This window comes from Rhinatrema bivittatum, chromosome 9 (genome assembly GCF_901001135.1).
Source record: "Rhinatrema bivittatum chromosome 9, aRhiBiv1.1, whole genome shotgun sequence".
NCBI classification, from domain to species: Eukaryota; Metazoa; Chordata; class Amphibia; order Gymnophiona; family Rhinatrematidae; genus Rhinatrema; species Rhinatrema bivittatum.
Window position 1 is genome coordinate 175,694,431 of NC_042623.1, and position 23,547 is coordinate 175,717,977.

General features: G+C 43.0%; 1 protein-coding gene across 1 annotated transcript in view; it reads right to left on the bottom strand.

Moving 5' to 3' along the window:
- Positions 1-314: 314 nt before the first annotated feature.
- Positions 315-23,547, bottom strand: part of GMPS (guanine monophosphate synthase) — a 130,569-nt gene continuing 107,336 nt past the window's right edge. The window contains exons 15-16 of the mRNA XM_029615875.1: positions 13,538-13,710; positions 315-3,506 (exon numbers count right to left, since the gene is read on the bottom strand). Of these exons, the coding sequence (XP_029471735.1) occupies positions 3,405-3,506; positions 13,538-13,710 (275 nt within the window). The 3' untranslated portion in view covers positions 315-3,404. The remainder of the gene's footprint in view (positions 3,507-13,537; positions 13,711-23,547) is intronic.

A 23,547-nucleotide genomic window follows, 5' to 3' on the forward strand; every position in this document is an offset into this window, starting at 1 on the left:
TAGGGTTAAGGTCTAGAAAGTTAAGGTGTAGAGGAGACCCCTGACAGAGAAATAGAAAAACACCCTAGAGTAGAAAACAACTTTTCAATCATACAAAAGAATTTTTTTTCCTGTTGTACTCTTTACATACTTGTACAATGTATATGCTTTAAATACTGCAGGATTGTGGTCTAATGTCTGGCTTCACAGCAAATACTCATTAGGACGTTTCACTTCAAGTAGATACAGCATATTACCTCTATGCAAGTTCTAGAGCAGAGGTAAGGATGTATACATGGAAATTCAGTATACAAGGACGTGTTTGTATGCATGGGTTATTTACAGTAGTAAAAAGTTCGAGTAGTTGTACTGGTCCTGCATTTTTTTTTTCCAGCAGCTGTGACATCTCTTATTGGACTAACATCAGTTATCTAAAGGATACTGGGATATGCAAGCTTTTGAGACCTCAAGGTCCTTTCTTCAAATGTCCACTCATGTAGACATCGTTCTTTGGATAATTTCTCTATTGGTCCAATAAAAGATATCGCAAGCTAGATATGTTACACATTTTTACCAGCAAGAAAACCAATTTGCACAGTGCAAAGGAAATTACTTTTAAAACAGTTAACAAAAAAAGAAGAAAATAAAATATTTATCTTATAAAATGTGGCTTAGATCAAGATATCATTTAGCTAATCAGGATACCAGGAATGTTACATTATGTACAAGATGTCTCATACATCCCTAAGTGCTACAAACTAAATACATTACATGGTTTTGGCCTTAAACACATGCCATGCACTATTTACAGTGCTAGACCGCAAAAACAGTCATTTTTATATGATTATTGTTGCAGATATTGATATTCAAAATCAGGCTTTTTACATAGTCGTAAGTTTTTAACTTGACACACTAAGGCCCAGGTTTAAAGATTAGGCAACAATTGATGTGGAATTTTCACTCCTGAAGGCTAAATTTAAGGATGGCACATAGTGCCTTTTGCATGTGTTTTTGCTTATATATATATTTTACTGTTGAATTTTAATTTCCAGAAGTGCAGGAAATGAAAGTAATGGGCAAAAGATGTGTCATTTCAAACTGATCTAGCGTGCCTTTTGCACTTTTGTTTGGCGCAATCTTTAAATCTGACCTTAAGAATGTTGCCATAATATACTTGGGAGAGTACAGTATTTACTGCTTACAGCTACTTTATGGTTCATACAGTCCTTCCACCAAGAGATATACCTGAATCTTCACAGCAACAAGTTAAACATTTTTGAATAGCTGCAACATAATCCTCTTGTGAAGAAAACAAGTACAGAGGGTCTAAGTTACCACAAGACACTAATTTCAATGAGCGATCTCTCATGAGCCGATTACATGGTTTTAGATACATTGTGAACTCTGGTAAAATAGAATGGGGCAGCAACCCATGCCCCTGTGGTAGAGGTGTCACCATGCGAAGGAGCAATAACCTCTAACTACTTCCATTACAACAACATACAATAACGGGAATTTTCTGTTATGCCTGTAGAAATAAGGGTCAAGAAGCAAATTGTAGGTGATACCTAGCTCTGTTGGCCTAAGTTGGTACATATGTGATTAGCTTTCAAGACCTGCGATCCTTTCATTGGTGATGACTGACTGAATGAAGGGAGAATAACTCCCAAAAGCTAGTCACAGATGTATTCAGTCAGTCCAATAAAAAAAACATAGTGCCTACAACTTGTTTGTTTGACCTTCATTTCTACACATCCTTCGGGATGGATGATGAGGGTTAGAAATAGGGTCGTAAAGGTAGGATCTGTTTTGTTTGAAGGAGATGGCGGATGGCTATTCGGTGAATTTTTTAGTCACACATGAGCTGTGAAGTTAAGTGAAATAGTTAAGCAGCTGAGGTTTTATTTTGTCACAGGAATTACTGACATTTTTTCTGTATATCTAAATGGCACTATGCCTTGTATTGTTTGATGTTATGTACTTTTTTGATGGCTGCAAGCCACCGTGGGTTGCCTTTAGTAGGATATAAAAATACATGGAAATGGGCTAACATGGCATCAGTCTGAAAGTAAAGCAGACTCCTCCTGTTTTGAGAAGTAAAGCTGTTTAGTATATTTGACAAATATGATTTAGTAGCTACTTTAGCGTGGTCTGCCTAAGTTTATGATGTCCTTGCAGGCACACAGCACAAGAGCTTCATTGTGGCAAGCAGATACAGGAAAGTGGCTGTGGATACTGAAAATGATGTAGGGTTCCTAATGAAGACAGTGTGTGACATCAGGTATCACGGCTATGAAAAAAATAAGTGATGCTTCTTTCTCGCCTTATAAACAGCTGCTATGCAATAATCAACTTTTTGTAATCCTTTCCTAGCATTTACAAGTTTTCACTTATTAGTATTTAGATGTTTGGGGTTGTTGTTTTGTTTTGTTTTTTAATTGTGCACCTCTGCAACACAAGTGTGACTAACAGTTATTCACAAAAAGGAAGGCATGTACTGAAGAATTACAGGCAAATTTCCATGATAAAGTAATTTAATTCTGTCTTAGGCTCCTGGTGACAGTGAACACTCCTCAATCAAATAAAATCAGCCTATCAACCAAACAGGGTGAAGCAGAAGTTACTGACGCCGCTCATAAGCACCTGGGACTTTTTCAGTGTCTCGAGCAAGCAGCTAAGCGTCATCGGCTCTGCCTCACGTTCCAGCTCCAGCCAGCAATGCAACCGTCTCTACAAATTATCACAGCTACGGGCTATTCCTCTGCCAGAGAGAGGAAGACAGGTAACAAATGGGGAGGCAAAAGAGCCATTTTACATTGTTTAGTGAAAACATTTTCCATGGAATATTATTGCCAAGAGCTAGTACTTTAAACAATGTACAACAGACTAAAAAGTTCACAATGAATACACATTAATACCACAACTCAGCAGTACCCGCTACTCCATTTGGCAAAATATTTATTTATAATAAATCTGTTCAAAAGCAATTGGTCACATCAGTTATTCATTTTACATTAGGCTATAACAATGGTAAATAAAATGAATTGTCTCTTTTTATACAGTATACAAAACCCCCTCCCCCCCAAAGAGACCTTGACGTGACAGCGACAATAAAACACGTGGAAACAGGCAGAATCAGTAAGACAAAAGGCAAAGAAAGCAATGCGAATCTGTCTGCACGCAGGCAATGCTGCCATGATTAGGTTACCCGTACAAATCCTCAGCCCCACTTTAAATTATCCCCAACACATCTCTGAACTGCAGATTATCGGCTCCACCAAAAGAATTGGTTGTCGTGCAGCAAGTCCAGTTGACTTTTTCACAGTACTGCATGTCAACACTGGGAATGGTTTCTGATATAATTTAAACTGCACACAGTACTTTAATTAAAAAATAATAGCAAAAGAAACAAAAAAGGAAGTGAGTTATTCCCACTCAGTAGTTCCCGGAGGCTTTGATGTCAAGTCATACATCACTCGAGAAATGCCAGGAATTTTCTTAATCTCCGTCACCATCTTTAAGACCACCTGATGTTCCCAAAAGAGAAAAAAAAACAAAACATGAAGGTGGATCAGGCTGAGAATCCCTTTTTATTTTTTTCTTTCAAACTGCTTCTCTAAATAAATTTGTAAAATGGTGGAAAAGCCCTACGTGCGCCAAAGCCGGGAGATGCGCGCATGTACCAGCCCAGCATGAGCCCTACGGATTTTAAGAGGCACCCGGGTACGCACATATCTCCCGGTACGCGAGTAAAAATTTTTTTTTTTTCATAAAAGGCGCGGGGTATGGGCAGGAAACGTGTATGAAACCAGCGTGTGCCGGGGTCCCTATCTGCGAAACTTTACTTCTGCTATGGACGGCATGCAAGTCATGAACCAAAAAAAACTAGACTAGTCAGCAAGGTTTTAAGGGTCGGGGCTAATAGGGTAAAAGGGAGGCAAGTAGGGGGTTTGGGAAGTCCTCTCCTTTACTGGGGCAAACTGGGAATGAACTGGGGAAACAGGTAATTACGTCTGCACACGTATCTTCTAAAATCTCCCCCCCTCACGAAATCGAGGCGACATCTGCGCGCGTAGCTGTAAAATCGTGTGCATATGTACACGCTTATAGCCGATTTTATAACAAGCACGCATATATGCACTTATGTTATAAAATCGTCGCACACATATACTCCCGCGCGTAGGTCCGAAAATTCACCTTTCAAGAGCAACCAGAAGCCAAGAACAGTGTTGACCCCATTCTTCTGTTATCTTGTTGAAGCTATATATAAACCAGGTGATGCAGCATCTGATGCCACATTTTGGGTACAGTCCTATGATCTGTCCAAGCTTTCTTACTAATCTTTGGAAGAGTGGCTGCAACCCAGCTGGCCAGAAGGTCAGTGGCAGCCATGAAGACTGATTTATCATCAGTAGGTGGCCAAATGACCGTCAGGTTTGAGAGGGATTTCTGACCCTATGGGTATTCATGCCACTCAATTAACTACACAAAAAGCTAAGCAATCTTTACCAAGATTTTCACTGTCCCACAAGATCATCCTCCTCACACCAGTGGGAGATTTAAATCAGTTGGACAGAAGAACCTCATTTTTATACTCCTCTGTGCTAATATCAGCGCTTCATTTGTGGGGTAACGGCCTGGAATGCACTTCCACCACTTCTTTTCAGACTTAAGAGGCAGAGAAGCAGGGGTGTTCTACTCCAGGCAGTCTAAATGGAAGAAAAAGGGGTTAGCCTGGAGCAGACAGAGCAGAAAACAGCCATTCTGCTCCTTAAAGTTGCCCCTTCCCTCTAACAGCAGGGGAAAGGGATACTACTGAGGTAGGCACTGCACAGCAAAGAACAAGAGAGGATGGATTAGAGCAAGTTTGAAATTTATGAGCAGCAGTGCCAGTTGTCAAGGCTTCAGCCCTGGCCTTAATGCTTAAACACCTACAGCTCCCAAGTTTCAAACTTGTGCAAATCCAACCTCTTTTTGTGTCTGTTACGCCGGGCTTAATTTCTGGCACAACCATCCAAAATGGCCTATTGTCACCATTTTTTCCAGTACTCAAGGAGGCGGAGTGGAGACAGTGGTGAAATAAGCTCAGACTCCCCTGCAGAAAAGGAGTTGAACTGGTAGTGGCCCGGATCATTTCTAGTCCCCCCAAATGAAGCAGAGCACAGTCTGTTGGAGCTGCTTATCCTGAGATAGGAGCAGCCACACGGCCTTGATTTTTGTGCAGTTTGTTGGCGCAAGGGAGGAAGCCATGAGTGAGAATTACCGAGGCTGAAGAGACAGGAAGTGAAGGTCTGTTAGTAGCATGGCTTCTGGGTGTGTTCACATATATGTTATGTATTTAGGAGATAGTTCACATAGGTCCTATCTGATCACCCAACTCCACCTCCCCCCACTCCACAGTTCTACTTCCTTTATGTCTAAAAATTAAGCCCTGGCTAATATAAATATGTTTTAACACTAGCACACAGTACAAAAGTATTATTTACAAAAAGTCATGCACAAAGAAGCAAACCATAAAAACAGAATTGCTGGTTCAAAATCCATAGCAGCCCATTATTCAGTCGGATGAATTTACCATTCTGTTCAACTGACCAATTTCAGTTGGTCAATTTCAGGTTCAACTGACCAATTTCAGGTTGAGCTGGGGGTCAGGGTTGACCCCCGCTCAACTCTTCATTTCTGCTGGGCTAGTTTCCAGCAGCCGGCCCTTTAAAGCGACGGCGGTCCCTTGATGGTGGGGGCCCCATTGCATTTAAGGGGCTGCTCACTATGTTCTTTTGTCCCACGATGTTTGACCATGGGACAAAATAATGCACCATGGAACCACGATGTTTTTTCATGGAAGGGGGTCCCCTTTATTGTGGCGAAACCCCCCCTCCCTCCCTGGCTATTGTGGGGTCCCTCCTACAAAAAAAAAAAACCAACCCAAAAACCCAATCATGACTTGTACATCCAGGTGTTAAATTGTGAGCCCTATGAAGACAGGGAAATACCTACAGTACTTGACTGTAATCTGTTTGAAGTGCCTGAAAAGCGAAATATAAATCAAATAAATAAATATATGTATGCTTGGAAATTCTTTTTATTCAGGCTGGTGGCAATGACAAACTATTTCTAAATCTTTCTGCCACATTTTCCAGGACTCTGACTGCATCTATTGCTACTCAGTAGACTTCTCTCTCTCACTAAGGGGCATCGAGCAGTTTATTGGTACTGATATTTCTATTAACAAAGCTGTTTTTGTGGTTTTTTTCGTTTACCACACCGTCTAGTTTTTTTTTTTTATCAGTTGGTATGGGAATCTCTCTGCTATTCTGTCAGGGTCATGGTCCCATGCTTCGCTGGCACTGCAGTGTTACAGTGTTTACAGTTACCAGTGTATGAGCCGTGCTACCTTACAGGAACTCTCTGTATACAGACCTCCTCGCATCGGCACATTTCAGCCAGTGATGAGATGGGAAACTATCTTCAATTTGTGCTACGGAATCTGTACTTGTCTGTCCTTCCAGTTTCTTCTATGCTTGCTGTGAACTGACTTGTGCCGTCGTTATCATCATCATTTATTTGTTTTACACTTTTCTTGAAGTGTTCAAAGCGTGTTATGGAAGTTAAAGGATTATATTCAAAGCCTTACATGCACAAGAGCAGGCCCCTCAGCATCTCTACAGTAGGCTGAAGCTACATGAGCACACTGTTGCATAGGCACAAAAACTGTTAACAGGGAGGAAACAGCAGACAGCCCTAAGATCGCAAAACAAAGGACTCCTAAAGGTGCCTATAATATGGAACACACGCCTAACACAAACAATAGACTGAATGTTTTCCATAGCAGGCCCTACACTACGGAACTCTCTTCTAGAGTCGCTACGCCAGATAACAGAAAGAAAGAGTTTCAAACGACAACTAAAAATGCATACGAACTAACGTAAAACTCCAATATGCTAATAACATAGCTGCCAGAACATTAGACTATGCTAACAAACTGAGCAATAAGTATTGAGTGATGTATACTGAATATAACATGAAGGATAATGTAATGGAAATCTTAGGTTATAATTCTACTTCAAAAGCACCCCAATTAATGTTGATGTATCGACCCAGAAAGGAAAATTGGTTCTTACCTGCTAATTTTCATTCCTGTAGTACCACGGATCAGTCCAGACTCCTGGGTTCTGTCCACTCACCAGCAGATGGAGGCAGAGAAAATTCCAACTGACTCCGCCCCTTCCATGAGGTGCACCTACAGTACATCAGTATTTAAATGTATCAAAGCAGAAAAACTAAAAAACCCAACTAAGCAGCTAACTGCTAAAAACTGGGAGAACATTCCATAAGAACCAGGCTCACTGACCCAAATGCCAGCAGAGCACCTAACAGCATAGAAACAACATTTTATATGAAAAATACTTATCTGCAAAGTAAATAACAAGAACGAGCGGACTCTCCATTATCCTGAAAACTGAAAATGGGCGGGACTCTGGACTGATCCGTGGTACTTCAAGAACGAAAATTAGCAGGTAAGAACCAATTTTCCTTTCCCTGTACATACCTGGATCAGTCCAGATTCCTGGGATGTACCAGAGCTCCTTTACGCAGGGTGGGACCCTGAGAGACCCGTTCGGATCACAGCTTCATCCTGGTGCCTAAACATCCAGGCGATAATGTCTAGCAAAAGTGTGTAAAGACTTCCAAGTCGCCGTCCTACAAATGTCTTGCGGAGAAACTTGTTGTCACTCCGCCCAGGAGGTTGCTTGTGACAGAGTAGAGTGAGCACGAAGACCAGACAGAAGCAACCGACCATGAAGTAAGTATGCCGAACCAATAGCTTCTTTTAGCCAGCGGGCTATAGTAGCCCTAGATGCTTTGTGCCCTCTCTTGGGGCCACTCCAGAGCACAAAAAGATGGTCCGACATGTGGAAACTATTTATGACTTCGAGGTAAAGCAATAGGCTCCGCCAAACATCTAGCTTTCTCAAATCCCTAGACTGAGGATCTGAAGACTGTGAAGCAGGAAAAGATGGTAGATCAATCGACTGATTCAAGTGAAAGGAAGTAACCACTTTCGGAAAAAAAGACGGAACAGTCCTCAAAGAAACTCCAGAATCTGTAATCCTTAGAAATGGCTCCCTACAGGACAAAACCTGAAGCTCAGAAACCCTACGGGCTGAAGAAATAGCCACCAGAAAAATCACCTTTAACGTGAGATCCTTAAGAGTAGCCATTATCAGAGGCTCAAAGGGCGCCGCCCAAAGAGCTTTAAGAACCAAATTCAAACTCCATGAAGGGCAAGGATTTTTAAAAGGAGGACGCAACTGTTTTGCTCTCCGAAGAAAACAAGCCACATCAGAATGAGAAGCCAGGGTGACTCCTTTAATCTTCCCATGGAAGCAACCTAGAGCCACTACCTGTACTCTGAGAGAACTGCAAGATAAGCCTTTAGCTAGACCAGCCTGCAAAAAAGACAAAATGTCAGGAATCAAAGCCCGAGTAGGAACCACCTGATTCTCCTCATACCAGGATTCGAAAACTCCCCAAACCCTGACATAAGCCAGGGAAGTAGAGGTTTTCTTGACCTGAGAAGAGTAGTGACCACCGTATCAGAATAACCCTTATCCTTCAAACGACGCCTTTCAAAAGCCAGGCCACTAGAGAGAAGCAATCTGCTTCTTCCAAACAAACGGGACCTTGACAAAGAAGATTCGGAAGGTCCCGAAAGCAAAGCGGACTGTCCACTATGAGGCTGACAAGGTTTGCAAAGCAAGGATGTCTCGGCCATTCTGGAGCTAATAGAATCACCTTTGACAGATGAGATTCTATGCACCGAAGAATCTTGCCGATGAGAAGCCAGGGAGGAAACACAAAGCAGAATGTTCATTGGCCAGGGAAGAACCAAAGCATCTACTCCTTCTGCCCCTGGCTCCCGACGTCGACTGAAGAAGCATGTGCCTTGGAGTTCCAGAATGTTGCCATCAGGTCCATGCTAGACGTGGACCACTTTTCGCATATGAGATGAAACGCCTGCTCGGAAAGTTCCCACTCCCCGGGATCTAGACGATAGCGACTGAGAAAGTCTGCTTGAACGTTGTCGAGCCCAGTGATGTGAGATGCTGCAATGCGAAGGAGATGTTGTTCCGCCCATGCTATCAGGAGCTGAGCCTCGAATGCCACCGGAAGGCTCTTGGTTCCCCCTTGGCGATTGATATAAGCCACAGTCGTCGCATTGTCGGAAAGGATTCCGACTGACTTCCCCTGAAGAAGCGGGAGAAAAGCCTGTAAGGCTAGCCTCACCGCTCTGGTCGCTAAACGATTGATTGACCAATGAGATTCCTCTGGAGACCACTGGCCCTGAACAGACTTGTCGAGACAAACTGCCCCCCAGCCGGATAGACTGGCATCCGTAGTGACTATTGCCCACACTGGAGCCACTAGATCTACTCCACGATGCAAATTCTGCAATAGGAGCCACCAATTGAGACTGGAGCGAGCAGAGTCTGTAAGAGGAAGGGGAAGATGAAACTGTTCCGACACCGGATTCCAGCGGGAGAGCAATGCTGACTGAAGCGGTCTCAAATGAGCAAAGGCCCACGGAACTAAGTCCAAAGTTGAAGCCATGGAGTCTAGAACCTGTAGATAATGACTCTTGGAGGAGACTTGGACAATAAGACTCGAATCTGATCCTGTATTTTGATGATCCATTCTTCCGTGAGAGACTTTCCCCAGTCGGGTGTCGAACAGGGCTCCCAGAAACTCCAAGGATTGGGATGGTACTAAGTGGATCTTCGCCGGGTTGACAACCCAGCCTAATGACTGCAGTAGCTGAAGAACTCGAGCCACAGCTGAGCAACAGAGATGTTCCGACTTCACTCAAATGAGCCAATCGTCTAGGTAGGGATGAACAAAGAATCCCTCTTCTGAGCTGTGCAGCTACTACAACCATTATTTTGGTAAAGGTCCTGGGCACTGTGGTGAGACCAAATGGGAGAGCGCAAAATTGGAAGTGGTCCCCCAGTATCGAGAACCAGAGAAACATCTGATGGTTGGAACAAATTCCTGTGTGAAGATATGCCTCGGTCAGGTCTAAGGAAGCTAGGAATTCGCCTTTGTGGACGGATGCCAAGACCGCTCTTAAGGTTTCCATGCGAAACCTTGGGATTCGCAGACAATGATGGACTCTTTTTAGGTCCAGAATGGGACGAAATGTGCCGTCTTTTTTGGGTACGACGAAGTAGATGGAATAATGGCCCTTTCGTCGCTCCAACAGAGGTACTGGCACAATGGCCCCAAGCTCACTTGGGCGATGTAAGATGTCCCATACTGCCTGACACTTTTGAGCGTAAGAGCATGGAGAGACAAGAAAACTGTTGCGAGGGCGCTGTACAAAATCTAAAGCATAGCCTTGTTTTATTATAGTAAGGACCCACTGATCAGATGTTTTTTTGGTCCATTCCTCGAAAGAGAGAGGCAATCTGTTTCCCACTACCAGAACTGAGGAACGGACCGGCCTCATCTCATTAAGAAGTTTTCACTCCACCAGAGTATTGGGAGGGACCAGGTCTCCCATAATGACGTCCTCGAAAGGACTGAGACCAAGATTGCTGTCTAGCTGGCTGTTGCCGAAAAGAAGAACCTGAACAGCGGGAGGAGCGAAACCTGCGGTTTCCTCGGAAACGGGATCTGGAAGGTAATGATCCCCTTGTCTTGGGCCTATCCTCAAGCAGACGATGCACCTTATTTTTCTCCTAAGGAATGAATCAAGTCTTCAAGATCTTTTCCAAAGAGAAGTTTACCCTTAAAAGGTAAAGATCCCAATCGAGCTTTGAAAGAGACATCCACAGACCAGTGTCTTAACCAGAGAAGTCTGCGGGCAGAGACAGCCGAAACCATCGATCTGGCTGAGGTACATAACAAATCATAAAGAGCGTCAGCATTGTAAGCAACAGTGGCTTCCAAACGCCCAGCTTGAATAGCTTCAGACTCAGAAAGAGAATTATTCTGCAGGAGCTGAACCCAGCGGAGCCCTGCTTTTAAGGCGAAACTGCTGCACATAGCCGCTTGGACACCAAGAGTCGAAACTTCAAAAATCTTTTTTAGTTGAACCTTCAGCTTACGATCATGAAGATCTTTGAGAGCTGTAGTACCGGTTACCAGAATAGTAGTCTTTTTGGTAACTGCAGAGACCGCCGCATCAACCTTGGGAACCCGTAAAAGGTCCAAAGCATCCTCAGGCAGAGGATATAGCTTATCCATGGCCTTGCTGACCTTCAATCCCAAGTCAGGAGTGTCCCATTTGCGAAATAATAAGTCTGTGACTGAAAGATGAAATGGAAAAGGCCGAGTTGGACCACAAAGACCAATCATGACCGGGTCAATTTGAGCCCATACGAGAATCCTCTGGCGGGGAATCAATTCCCAACTCCTCAAGGATAGCAGGAATGAGAGGAATAAGCCCATCTTTCCTAAAGAGGCGAACCACTTTAGGATCATCGCCTTTGACCACGTGTGAACCTTGAAAGGGCAAGGGATCCTGAGCAGAATCAAGATCTTGAGGAGGAATATCGCTTCGGTTACCATGGTCTGACTCTGAGGTATCAGTAGAGGAGTCAGGTAAGGGCTGAGACACAGGAGTCCTAAGAGAGTGTTTAGTTTTAGGAACGTCCATCCCACGCGAGGATTTGTTCCTTTTGGAAGCTTCTTTATGAGACAGCGGTACAGAAAGAAATCCCTTCAGGATTCTTTTTAGAGGACTTTCTGGCCTTGTAAGCTTTCTGTAAAAGCATAATAAAGTCTGAAGAAAATGAAGAAGAGGAGTCTGAAGTCCCCTCAGGACTCTCCTCACCAGCAGGAGCTGAATTAGCAAAAAAAAATCACCTCCCTCAGAGGCTACTTGCTGTGGAGAAAGAGGAGGGGGAGAACCCCCCACTCCGGAGCGAGGGTAGCAGTGCAAAGAGAGCCTGAAATAGCCTCGGTTGAAGTAGTAGGTAGGAAAGAGGCTGCAGCAGAAAGACGCGGGTGTCCCGGTCTAGCAGAGCGACAGAGAGAAGAAGAAATGGTAAGCCCAGCTGCCCCTGAAGATCCCTCCCCCTCGGAGAGGCAAGAGGGAAATAAGCCGTTGCGAGACATTCTCGCCCGTGCGTCTCCACACGCACGGCAGGCCGGACTTCGCGGCATTCTGAAAAAAACAAGTCGGCTGAGGAGAAAACGAAACTAAAATAAAAAAAGCCTGCCGACCACCGAAAATAGCAAAAAAAAACAACGGGGAGTCCAAACAGGTAAGCAAAAGGTTGTAAAACTTATTTACTTCGGAAAGAAGACAAAAAATAATTAATTCAAATTTTTTTTTTATATACGAGCTGAGAAGAAGCTGGGTCCTCTGCTCTGCAGGGTGAGTGAACCGGGCTCCCCAGTATCACCCCAAAAGCTGCAGCAAACTGAGGCCAAGGGTTCTCAACCCCTAAAGCCAAGAGCCTCAAATACCAGGGAGAATGGTCCCCTCAGGACCTGCCAACTCCCTGGGAGGCTAGACTCCGCTTACCCTTCCTCAACAAAAAAGAATTTATTTTTTTTTAAACTAAAGGAAACTAAGAAAACAGTAAAAGAAAAATTTGAAAAGAAAAACTAATTTTTTTTTTTAACTAAGAACCAGACTGTAGGTTTTGCACCTCCACCATCTGCTGGAGGCAGAGAAATACTGACGTACTGGAGGTGCATCTCACGGAAGGGGCGGAGTCAGATGGAACTTTCTCTGCCTCCATCTGCTGGTGAGTGGACAGAACCCAGGAGTCTGGACTGATCCGGGTACGTACAGGGAATATGCATTTACTGTCGAGATGAAATAGATTTTATATAAAATCAACCTAGAAAATGTGTATGATGTTATATCAATCTAGAATATGAGCAATGAAACAGAATGGGACTGTTGATCCAGCAACCAGAGGCTGATATTGTAAACTGCTGCGATCTGATTCTGGGACGACACTATTTAAAACACCTAAATAAATAAATCTCCCTCAACTTAGGGTTTAAGTTCACCTTCCTTTAGTCATTCCTGTGTCAGGTTTTAACCTACATGTAGTGGCTGAAGGAACTCTTTGTATTTCCCACTACACTCGTGCATCTGCAACTTCTTTTCCCCCTCGCATGATGGTCCAGTTCTCTGTGCTAGTCAGATCAGAAATCCCTCCCTCCTGTGGGAAATAGGAGATTGGGCTATCACTCATGTCTGTTGCTGGCACAAAATGAATACTCTGAGCAGCAGCAGAACGCCCTCTTTAAAACAAGCTAACTCACAAATTGCTTGCATCTAGAACTTTGTTGCTTAACTGAGGACTTCTCTGACCTGGCTGAATACTCTGGGAAGCTTCCCTTCTTGTTGTGCATATGTGCATTTCACATATACACAGCAAGAGTAATGATAGATATTTAGCATCTGTGAAAGAGTTGGGACACTCATGAAATGAATTTTATTTCTTTCCAAGGCCAGCTGAATGGAGCCCCTTGGACTTCAAATCTTAGAAACATATAGAAGGAGTTATTGTTTTAAAAGAAAATTAAAAAATACCTCTTCTGGGATCTCCATGCCAGGAGTTGCTGGAACACCAGTCATGAAATCACTTGTAATGAAGGTACGAATAACCACAGATCTCTGACATGAAGGCTGTTTTTGTAAGAGATCACGATCAAAATGCAATGGTGTCAGAATCACCGGCATCTGACTGATTTTTCCAGCATAACCTTCAGGAAAAAAACAAAACAAAAGATTGAAGCTGAAAAAAATTGATTTTCTTAACAAAAGTAAAATCATGCATCATGCTAAAAGCCAGGGAAACAGCAGGTCAAGTCATCAGAGCCCCTAAATTGGAGAAATTACTTACCTGATAATTTTGTTTTCCTTAGTGTAGACAGATGTTCTCAGGACCAATGTGTTATATAGTCCCCTGCTAGCAGAAGGAGACTGAGTCACCTTAGATACACCCCTTCAGTATTCTCTTCAAAAGCCATTGTGGACATACTCAACCAAACATAAACGCTGAATCCCAGCAAGATTATAGATGCCCTGATCTAGGGATTAGGCAACAGCTTACCCATAACCTCTTGGAATTGATATTCATTTCATGGACGATTCCTTGGCACCATTTTTGGGCAGCCATGGGTGGGATGCTGTGTCCATCTGTCTACACTGAAAACGAAATTATCAGGTAAGTAATTTCTCCATTTCCTAGCGTGTAGCCAGATGGACTCAGGACCAATGGGATGTACAAAAGCTACTCCCAAACAGGGCAGGAGGCTGCTCGTGGTCTGGTTAGCACTACCCTCACAAAGTCTGCGTCCTCTTGGGCCTGAACGTCCAGTCGATAGAACCTGGAGAAGGTGTGTAAGGAGGACCACGTTGCCGCTCGGCAGATGTTAATGGGAGACAGCAGTCAAGCTTCCACCCAGGATACTGCCGGAGCCCTAGTGGAATGAGCTTTAACCTGAAAGGGTAATGACTTTCCTGCCTCTACATACGTGACCACCTTCTTGATCCAGTGTCTCCTTCCACTGTGAAGAAAAAACAAGTGGTCTGGTCTTGCGCACTGGCTCTGAACCTTCCAGATACCGCACCAAAAGTCTAGTGACATTTAAATGGCGGAGGAGGTGGTATTCTTCCGTGTCCTTGTGCCTATTTAGGGATGGCAATGAAACACTGATTCAAATGAAACTCCTAGACTACCTCGGGCAAGATGGAATGGTACAAAGTTGTAACGCTCTTGGAGTGATCCGGAGGAACTGTTCCTGACGTGACAATGCCTGTAGTTTAGAGATGCGACGAGTCGAGCATACTGCGAACAGGAACGCCGTTTTCAGAATTAATAAGCGCAAGGAAAGACTGCACAGCAGCCGAAAAGAGGGCCCTGCTAAAAACTCCAAAACTAGATTAAGATTCCACAAGGGAACCAGCCACCGCAGGGGTGGCTGGAGGTGTTTTACTCCTTTCAGAAAACGGGTCATGTCCAGATTCGCCGACAGGCGGGTTCCGTTCACTTCGCCCCTGAAACAGGAGAGAACCGTTACCTGGACCTTCAAGGAGTTAAGGGCCAACCCTTTATTCAAGCTGTCCTATCTATATTCCGGAACCAGTGGGATTTGACCAGCTGTGAAATGAAGACCATGCTGCCGCTTGACAAATTTCCTGTGGAGAAATCAGTTGACACTCTGCCCAGGAGGTTGCCTGTGCCCTAGCAGAATGTGCTCGCAACCCCCTTCAGAACCGATCGACCCTTACAGATATCACTCTCCTTCAGCCATCTTGCAATCATGCTCTTGGAAGCTTTATTTCCCTTCTTTACTTCACTGAATAGTACAAAGATGACATGATCACCAAAATGCATTCATCACCTTAATTACAGAATCATGGTTATCTGAATCCGATACGGTGATTATAAATAAATCTATGCCTAAAGATTACAGCGCCTTTTCTGTTTCCAGAACTAGTCGTAAAGGAGGTGGAATCTTAGCCTTCATAAAATCTTCCCTTGGCCCTATTAGAAGGCAGATTTCCAACTCTGAACCTTTTGAACTTCTTAATTATAAGAATGATGTCATTAAATATAATTGTAATATATTGTCCCCCTAAAACCTTAGATTTACACTTATCTAGTTTTTTGGAAATCATTACCTTACTAACTTTAAATTTAAAAGAAACAGTAATGGGGGTGATTTTAACTTACATGTCAATTCAGATAGTCCGTCTGTTAATACTGCTTCCTTTTTAGATGCAATGTCATGGTTAAGATGGCTTCAACTCATTTCAGAACCTACACACTCTAAGGGTAATACTTTAGACTTAGTTTTTTACATATCCATCACATATTACACTACCACTAGATGACTATAGCAATCAAAAAGTTCCTTGGTCAGACTACCACTTGACATCTTATTCTATAAATTTCTTAGAGCAAAAAAGAACAAAAAACCCTATAAAGTCTATAGAAAAGAGGAAATTTATTAAATCTGACAATTTTGTTAATGCTCTCATACCTAAACTACCACTGGCTATGTCCAATGATGTCGATAAATCAGAAGAGTGGAACTCTACCATCTCCAAGACAATTAGATTCAGTAGTTCCAATTCAAACTATAATTCAAAACAAATATAAGCCCAATCTCCCTTGGTATAACAACAAATTACGTCAATTAAAAACGGCTCTTAGGAAAAAAGAACAACTATGGCAAAAACACAAAAATAGTACCACAAAAATGCTTATCATTGCACACTAGGGGGTAGATTTTCAAAGGGTTACGCGTGTAACCCCCAAAAACCTACCCCAAACCTACCCCAAACCTTGCATAGGCTGCCGGCGTGCGTAAGTCCCGGGGCTTTCCTGGGGGGGTGTGTCATGGCAGGCACGTCGTCGGGGGCATGTCGCGGCCGGAGTGTCATTGAGGGCGTTCCGGGGGCATGGCCGTGGCCTCCGGACCAGCCCCCGGACCGGACCATGGGACGCTGGCGGCCGGCCCGGCGCGCGCAAGTTACACCTGCCTCGGGCAGGCGTAACTTGTGCAACAAAGGTGGGGGGGGGTGGAGGGAACAGAGGCAGGCTGTGCGGCTCGGCGCGCGCAGGCTGCCGATTTTGGGCAGCCTTGTGCGCGCTGACCCCCGGATTTTAACGGCTACGCGCGTATCTATTGAAATCCGGTGTACTTTTGTTTGCTCCTGGTGCGCGAACAAAAGTACGCGCGCACGTAATTTTATAAAATCTGGCCCTAAGAATATACAGACGTAAAGTAAACTTAGAAAAAAAAATTTTTATGCAAATAAAATTAACATAGCAAAAAATAATCCAGCCACATTATTTAACATTGTTAAATCCCTGATGACACCTTCTTATAATAAAAATCAAGATGTCGATTTCTCTACTTGTAACCAAATAATGATTTACTTTCAATCAAAAGTAAAAAATATAACGCAAGAGTTTAAAGGTCTATCTTATCCTAATTATAAAAATCAAGAACCTGCAAATCGCTGTCAACTTTTAACAAAATTACGGCTGAAAGAATTTGAAAAATCATAAGCAAACAAAAAATATCATAAGAACATAAGAACTCACCATTAAATCCCTGTTCGGATCTATTTTTTAAAAGCTTAGGAGAAATCTGTTCAGAACATATATGTTTAATAATCAACCAATCTTTAGAATCAGGTAAATTTCCCGATTACCTAAAACAAACCTCAATATTACCTATACCAAAGAATAGTCTTCTTTTACCGATCTCTCCAACCTCAGACCATTACCATCACTAACTTCACTTTCAAAAACATTAGTCAGTAGTTCTTCATCAATTAATGAATTTCTCACAGACGCCGATATTTTACATCCAAATCAACATGGTTTCAGAAAAGGTCATTCCACAGAAACTCTTCTCTCCTCATTTGATACATATCTTAGAGGTTTTGACTCCAACATAGATTTTATTCTAATCCTTTTAGACATCTCTGCTGCGTTTGATAGGCTAGACCATAAAATTTTACTATCTAGTCTTCAATCCATTGGGTTACAAGATACAGTTCTAAATTGGTTCAATAGTTATCTCTCAAACCGTTCCTGTCAAATTAATATTGGCTCTTGTTCCTCTCAACCATATACTCAACATACAGGAGTCCCGCAAGGTTCATCTCTATCCCCCATACTGTTTTATATCTAATTCCACTTTGCCAAATATTATCTACACTAAATGTTCAATTCAAAATTTATGCGGACGATATCCAGTTATTCGTTCCGTATAAATCTTCATGGTCAGAAACATCTCTTTAGTTCAGATCTACATTAAAACATTAGAAAAATGGCTTGCTCATTGCAGATTAAAGCTAAATGCAAAAAAACCTGAAATACTGTTTCACAGCATTATTGAGAACCCTAGCAACACTCTGCCGTCTCACATTACTATAGGAAAAGAGAATATCCCAATCAATAAAGTAGCTCGAAACTTAGGAGTTTTACTGGACATAAACTTATCTTTAGTTCAACATATCTCAAAATCTGTCAAAAACTCATTTTTTAAGTTACATCTGCTAAAACGGTTGCGACCACTTCTATTTTTTCATGACTTTCAATCAGTGCTTCAATTTTTAATCTTTTTGGGTTTAGATTACTGTAATGGTCTATACTTAGGATTATCAGATTCAGCAATTAAACTGCTACAATTAATCCAGAACAAAGTAGCTCGAGTTCTAACTGGTATTACAATGAAACAACATATTACTCCTGTTTTGTATAATTTACATTGGTTACTGATCAAATATAGAATCAAATACAAGATACTGTCGCTAATACACACTCTTCTTAACAACCATGACACCATTTGGCTTTATACATCCTTACGTCTTTATAAACCAACAAGAGAACTTAGATCTACCAATATGAATTTGTTAGAGGTCCCATCAATACGATTAGCCAGATTGAACATTTTTTATTTATTTTATTTATTTAGGTTTTTATATACCGGCATTCATGATACAATCACATCATACTGGTTTACAGTTGAACAGGGGTGCATAATAAACTTCAAACTGGAACTGTAGTGCAGAAAAAAGCAGTTACAAATAACAAGGATGACTGAACTGGGCGAAGAGAGAAATAAAAGGAAAGGATAACGTCAGCTAAAGATAAATTACAAGACATAAAAAAACATAACAAGACAAAGCTTTTTCTGTGGCAGGTCCCATTTTATGGAACTCTTTATCTTAAGACAAATCTCAAACAGCAAAGAATTAAAAAAATCACTGAAAACATAGGGGCAGATTTTCAAAGGGTTACGCGCATAAGATACGTGCGTAACCCCCGAAAAGCTGCCCCTGCCTGCCCTTGCGTGCGCCGAAGCTATCTTGCATAGGCTCGGCGGCGTGCGCAAGCCCCGGGGCTTGCAAAAAGGGGCGGGGCGTGTGCGGTCCGAGGGCGTGGCGTGGCCTGAGCCTCCAGGCACAGCAGCCATTTGCCGTTGTGCCTGGGATTGTGAGCTGGCTGTCGGCCGGCAGGCGTAAATTCTTCAACAAAGGTAAGGGGGGGTTCTAGGTAGGGCTGGGGGGGGGGCGGGTTGGAACGGAGGCAGGCTGCGCGGCTTGGCGCGCGCAAGTTGCACAATTGTGAACCCCCTTGTGCGCGCCGACCCTGGATTTTATAACATGTGCGCAGCTGCGCGCGCATGTTATAAAATCAAGCATAGATTTGTTCGCGCCGGGTTGCGCGAACAAATCTGCGCTCGCACGCAGGTTTTAAAATCTGCCCCATATCTTTTTACAGAAGCAATTGGAATCACAGATCACTAGGCTTTCTACCAAAATCAGAACGGAGTTGGCAATCATTTTTATAAAATTTGGCTTTAGGATTTTTTTTTGTTTCTTCGTTTTTTCTTTCTGTCCTTGATTTATTTAGTTAACTATTATAGGGATTTTTATTTTTTGATGCATAAAACGTAAGATTAATTTGCGTATTTACAGTTTGTATTTTTCTCCAACTTTTATCATTATTTTTTATTTTGGTTTTAAGCATTTATTTATTTTCAAGCAAAGATTTGACATTCAAATTATGCTTTTTATTTTTCTATTTTTATTATATTGTTAACCATTGTGGTCAATACACATTGTTAAGACGGTATAGAATTATTTAAAATAAATAAATAAATCGCAAGAGAGCTCGCTGTACATCCAATAAGTGAAGCTCCCTCGCAAGCAGAGTATTGGGCGCCAAATATGAGAAGGCCGGCAGCTCCACCATCTAGTTGAGATAAAATGAGGAAACAACCTTGGGCAAAAAAGGAAAGAACCGTACACGATACACCATCCTCCGAAAAGCATAGGAAAGGGTTTCTACATGATAATGCTTGAAGCTCTGAGATCCTCCTAGCTGAGCAAATGGCAACCAAGAAAACGGAGTTCAAGGTAAGATCCTTCAAAGAAGTCCTTCTAATCGGTTCAAAGGGAGGACCACAAAGAATTCAAAGGACCAGATTAAGGTTCCAGGCCAGACACATCCTCCAGATCGGTTGACACAGATGTTTCGCCTCCTTAAGAAAATGCACAACATCCGGATGAGACGCCAATGGTCTTCCCTGCATTTTACCTCAAAGACAACCAAAGGCTGCCACCTGAACTGAGAGGGAATTATAGGCCAATCCCTTGGCTAACCCACTTTGCAAAAAGGCTAAAACCTGAAGAACATCTATGTGCAATGGCTGTAGCCTGTTCTGCAAACACCATGACTCAAATACTCTCCAAACCCGGACATAAGCCAAAAGGTGTGGAAGGCCTCCTTGCCTGAAGCAATGTCGCAATCACTGGCTCTGAGTATCCTTTCAAGTGAAAAACTCGCCTTTCAAAAGCCAAGCAGCTAGACAAAAGCGATCTGCTTGGTCTGAAAAGATTGGTCCCTGCCATCGGATCCAGTGGGTATAGAACTTCTAATGCTGGACCACCTTTAAAAATCGCTTCAGGGGCGTCCCATTGCAGGTCAATCAACTCCTGGATGGCTTCCAGTACCGGAAAATAGCAAGAGGATTTCCGTAGACACACCAGAATGGGATTCTTCTTAGGTTCCGTCATGGAGTCCGCCCCAGGAACTCCCAGCGTCTTTAGGGTCTGGGAAACCAGGGCCGGCAATTCATCTCTATAGAAAAAATGTAACATGGTCCGATATGGTTCTAAACCCAGGGGGGATTTCTTCATCTTCCAAGGAATCTGGATCCCCTTTCTTTGTCCATATTTTCTGGGTCCCTGCCAGGAATACCCTTGGTGAGGCGTGGCATGTCTCGAGGTCTGCCAATAGGAGAGGGAGGCCTTACCGGCTGTGGTTTCGTCCGGACAGGGGCAAGTGAAGCAGACTGTGTCTGTAGGAAGGCTTGCAGGCCTTGAAAAAATTCCAACCAAGAGAAGGCAGCCGGGTCCATACCTAGCCCAGGAAGTAGGTGTTGCTGAATTTTCCATTCCCACGGAAGATCCAACCCCGGTATTATTCATATCCCAGGTACTACTGGTTAAGGTTGTGGCTGACCCATCCTCAGAATGGGAGGAACCGGGCTTGGTAAAGTCTGGGGAGGCCAACTGTCCTTGGGCCTCCTCACAGTGCTGACATAAGAATCCAGGTCAGGCTGTGTAGCCCTAATATGACGAGTAGCACAGAGAGAATGGCGTTTGTGTTTCTTTGCTGCCGGAGCCATTAGAGATGGCAGCTGCAAATTCAGCTGGCTCACGCTTAGACTTTTGTGCACATAGTTTTCAGGCACCTAAGCGGGCCGTGGCGAAGCACACGCACATGCACTTGAGAATTTTGCGCCTATGTAGTTGTGCACCTACGAATGTGTGCGGCGTTGTATTTATTTATTTATTTAACATTTTTATATACCGCAATTCATGTAGCAAAGTTACATATCATTTCGGTTTACATTAAAACAATAACAAGCATGTAAGAATGCAATTACATTAAAACAGGGGAGTGAACTAGGATAAGAGAGAACAGGGTAAACAAACCATAACTTATAAAATAATAGTTATATTGTGAATCTTTTGATAGATTGGTTGTAGCTTTGGGAGAGAATTAGATTAATAAATTATACGGACTATGGATCATTTATTTGTGATGAGGGAGAGAGATGAAGTTTTGGTTTTTTGCACAAGCTTTCCCGGAAATCTAAAAGCCGGAAGAAAACAATATCAGCCTGGTCTCTGACCCATCTCACCTTATGTACATTGTTTACTGTATATTTAGTTACCTCTATTTAGCTATTTATGCTTAATCTCTGTATCCTCTGCCAAGTTCCGCTGCCCCCCCCATATTACCTGTTATCTTGTTATCTTGTTTCAATGTAAACTGCCCACTGAGGCGTCAGTTTGAGTTCCTTGCAAACCGGTGTGATATGTATATTATACAGGAACATCGGTATATAAAAACAATCAATAAATAAATAAATAAATAGTCTGTACTCTGATTGATGGACTAGTGCGTAGTCTGACGGATGGTAAAGTAAGGAACGAGTAATTGCTTGGCTTTAATTAAATGCTTGCTCGAATAACCAGGTTTTGAGTCTCTTTTTAAAAGTGTTCGGGCATTGTTCTTGCCTTAGTTCTGGTGGTAGGGAGTTCCATTCTGCGGGGCCCGCTGTGGATAAAGCTCGTTTGTTTAGAGAGGATTTGATGGGTGGAGCGAAGAGAGAGTCTCTATATGCTGCTCTTACCGGTGTGGATGGTATGTGAAGTCGAAGAGGTATATTGAGGTCCAGAGGGATGAGGTTGTGCATGGATTTGTGTATGATAGTCAACACTTTGTAGGTGATTCTATACTTAATTGGGAGCCAGTTTAGGTTCTTCAGGACAGGTGTAATATGTTCTCTTTTTTTGGTCTTAGTCAGAATCCTGGCTGATGAGTTTTGAAGCATTTGTAAGGGTTTAATGGTATTAGTCGGGAGGCCGAGTAGAAGAGAATTACAGTAGTCGATTTTTGAGAAGATAATTGCCTGGAGAACTGTACGATAGCCTTTGAAGTGGAGGAGTGGTCTGATCCGTTTTAGGATTTGTAGTTTAAAGAAGCCTTCCTTGGTGGTATTATTAATGAATATTTTTAGGTTTAATTGCTTGTCTAAGATGACTCAGAGGTTTCGGACTTGAGCGGAAAGGATGGTTGACTGGTGTATGCGCACAGCAAACATGCACTGCACGTATCGACGCTGTATGGAGGGCAATGCAAGGTGCACAAAACTGCACCGACACGGCCTAGCACGCGGTGTGCCGACTAAGCCTGAAGCGGGGCCTAGCCCACTGGGAGGCCGCTCAACCCGCTCGGATGCCCACTTCCCTTTACACCAATGGATTGGGAACGATGTCGGTATGGTACACTGAGCAAGTAGACCAGAGGAAATCTTACCGAAACCCCTCCAATGTCTCTGATCGGGAAATGTTTTTGTTTTGTTTTTTTTATACTCACCTGGGCTCAGTGCTTACTGGCTGAGAACAGAGACGATCTCCGGCTGCGGGAGGAAAGGACTCTGGCTGTCACAGTCACGCTCGGCTTCCTTCGCCCACTGCCTTTCCATGCAGGGAGTCTGCTACCTGACCAAGGCACACCTCTGAGGGATCCCGGAAATCTCCGAATTCTCAACTGGGGGAAGGACCTTTAGGCATCACCGCAGGAGAGAGGGACTCAGTCTTTCTCCAATTTAAATGTAGAATTTCTTCTCCTAAAGAATATAGTGATCCCGATAGGGAAAGCACGTCCACATCTGGTAGGAAAACGAGAGATACTGAAGAGCTGAGGTCACTGCAGGGGTTTATCTAAGGTGACGTCAGCTGTCAAACCTGACTCCATCTCCATCTGCTAGCAGGGGAGCATATAACTCATTGGGCCTGAGTCCATCTGGCTACGTGCTAGGAAAAAATGATTTGGAGCAGATGATTAATTTTATGTTATTGTTATTTTATTTGTATTTGATTTGCTAGCTGTATATTCTTTGGACAACCTTTTTTTGTCAAGAAGGTGCTATAGAAGCATTTAAATAAATGGTTCATAGATTTCAAGGGGAAGTGAATCCTAGCAATTGTTCATT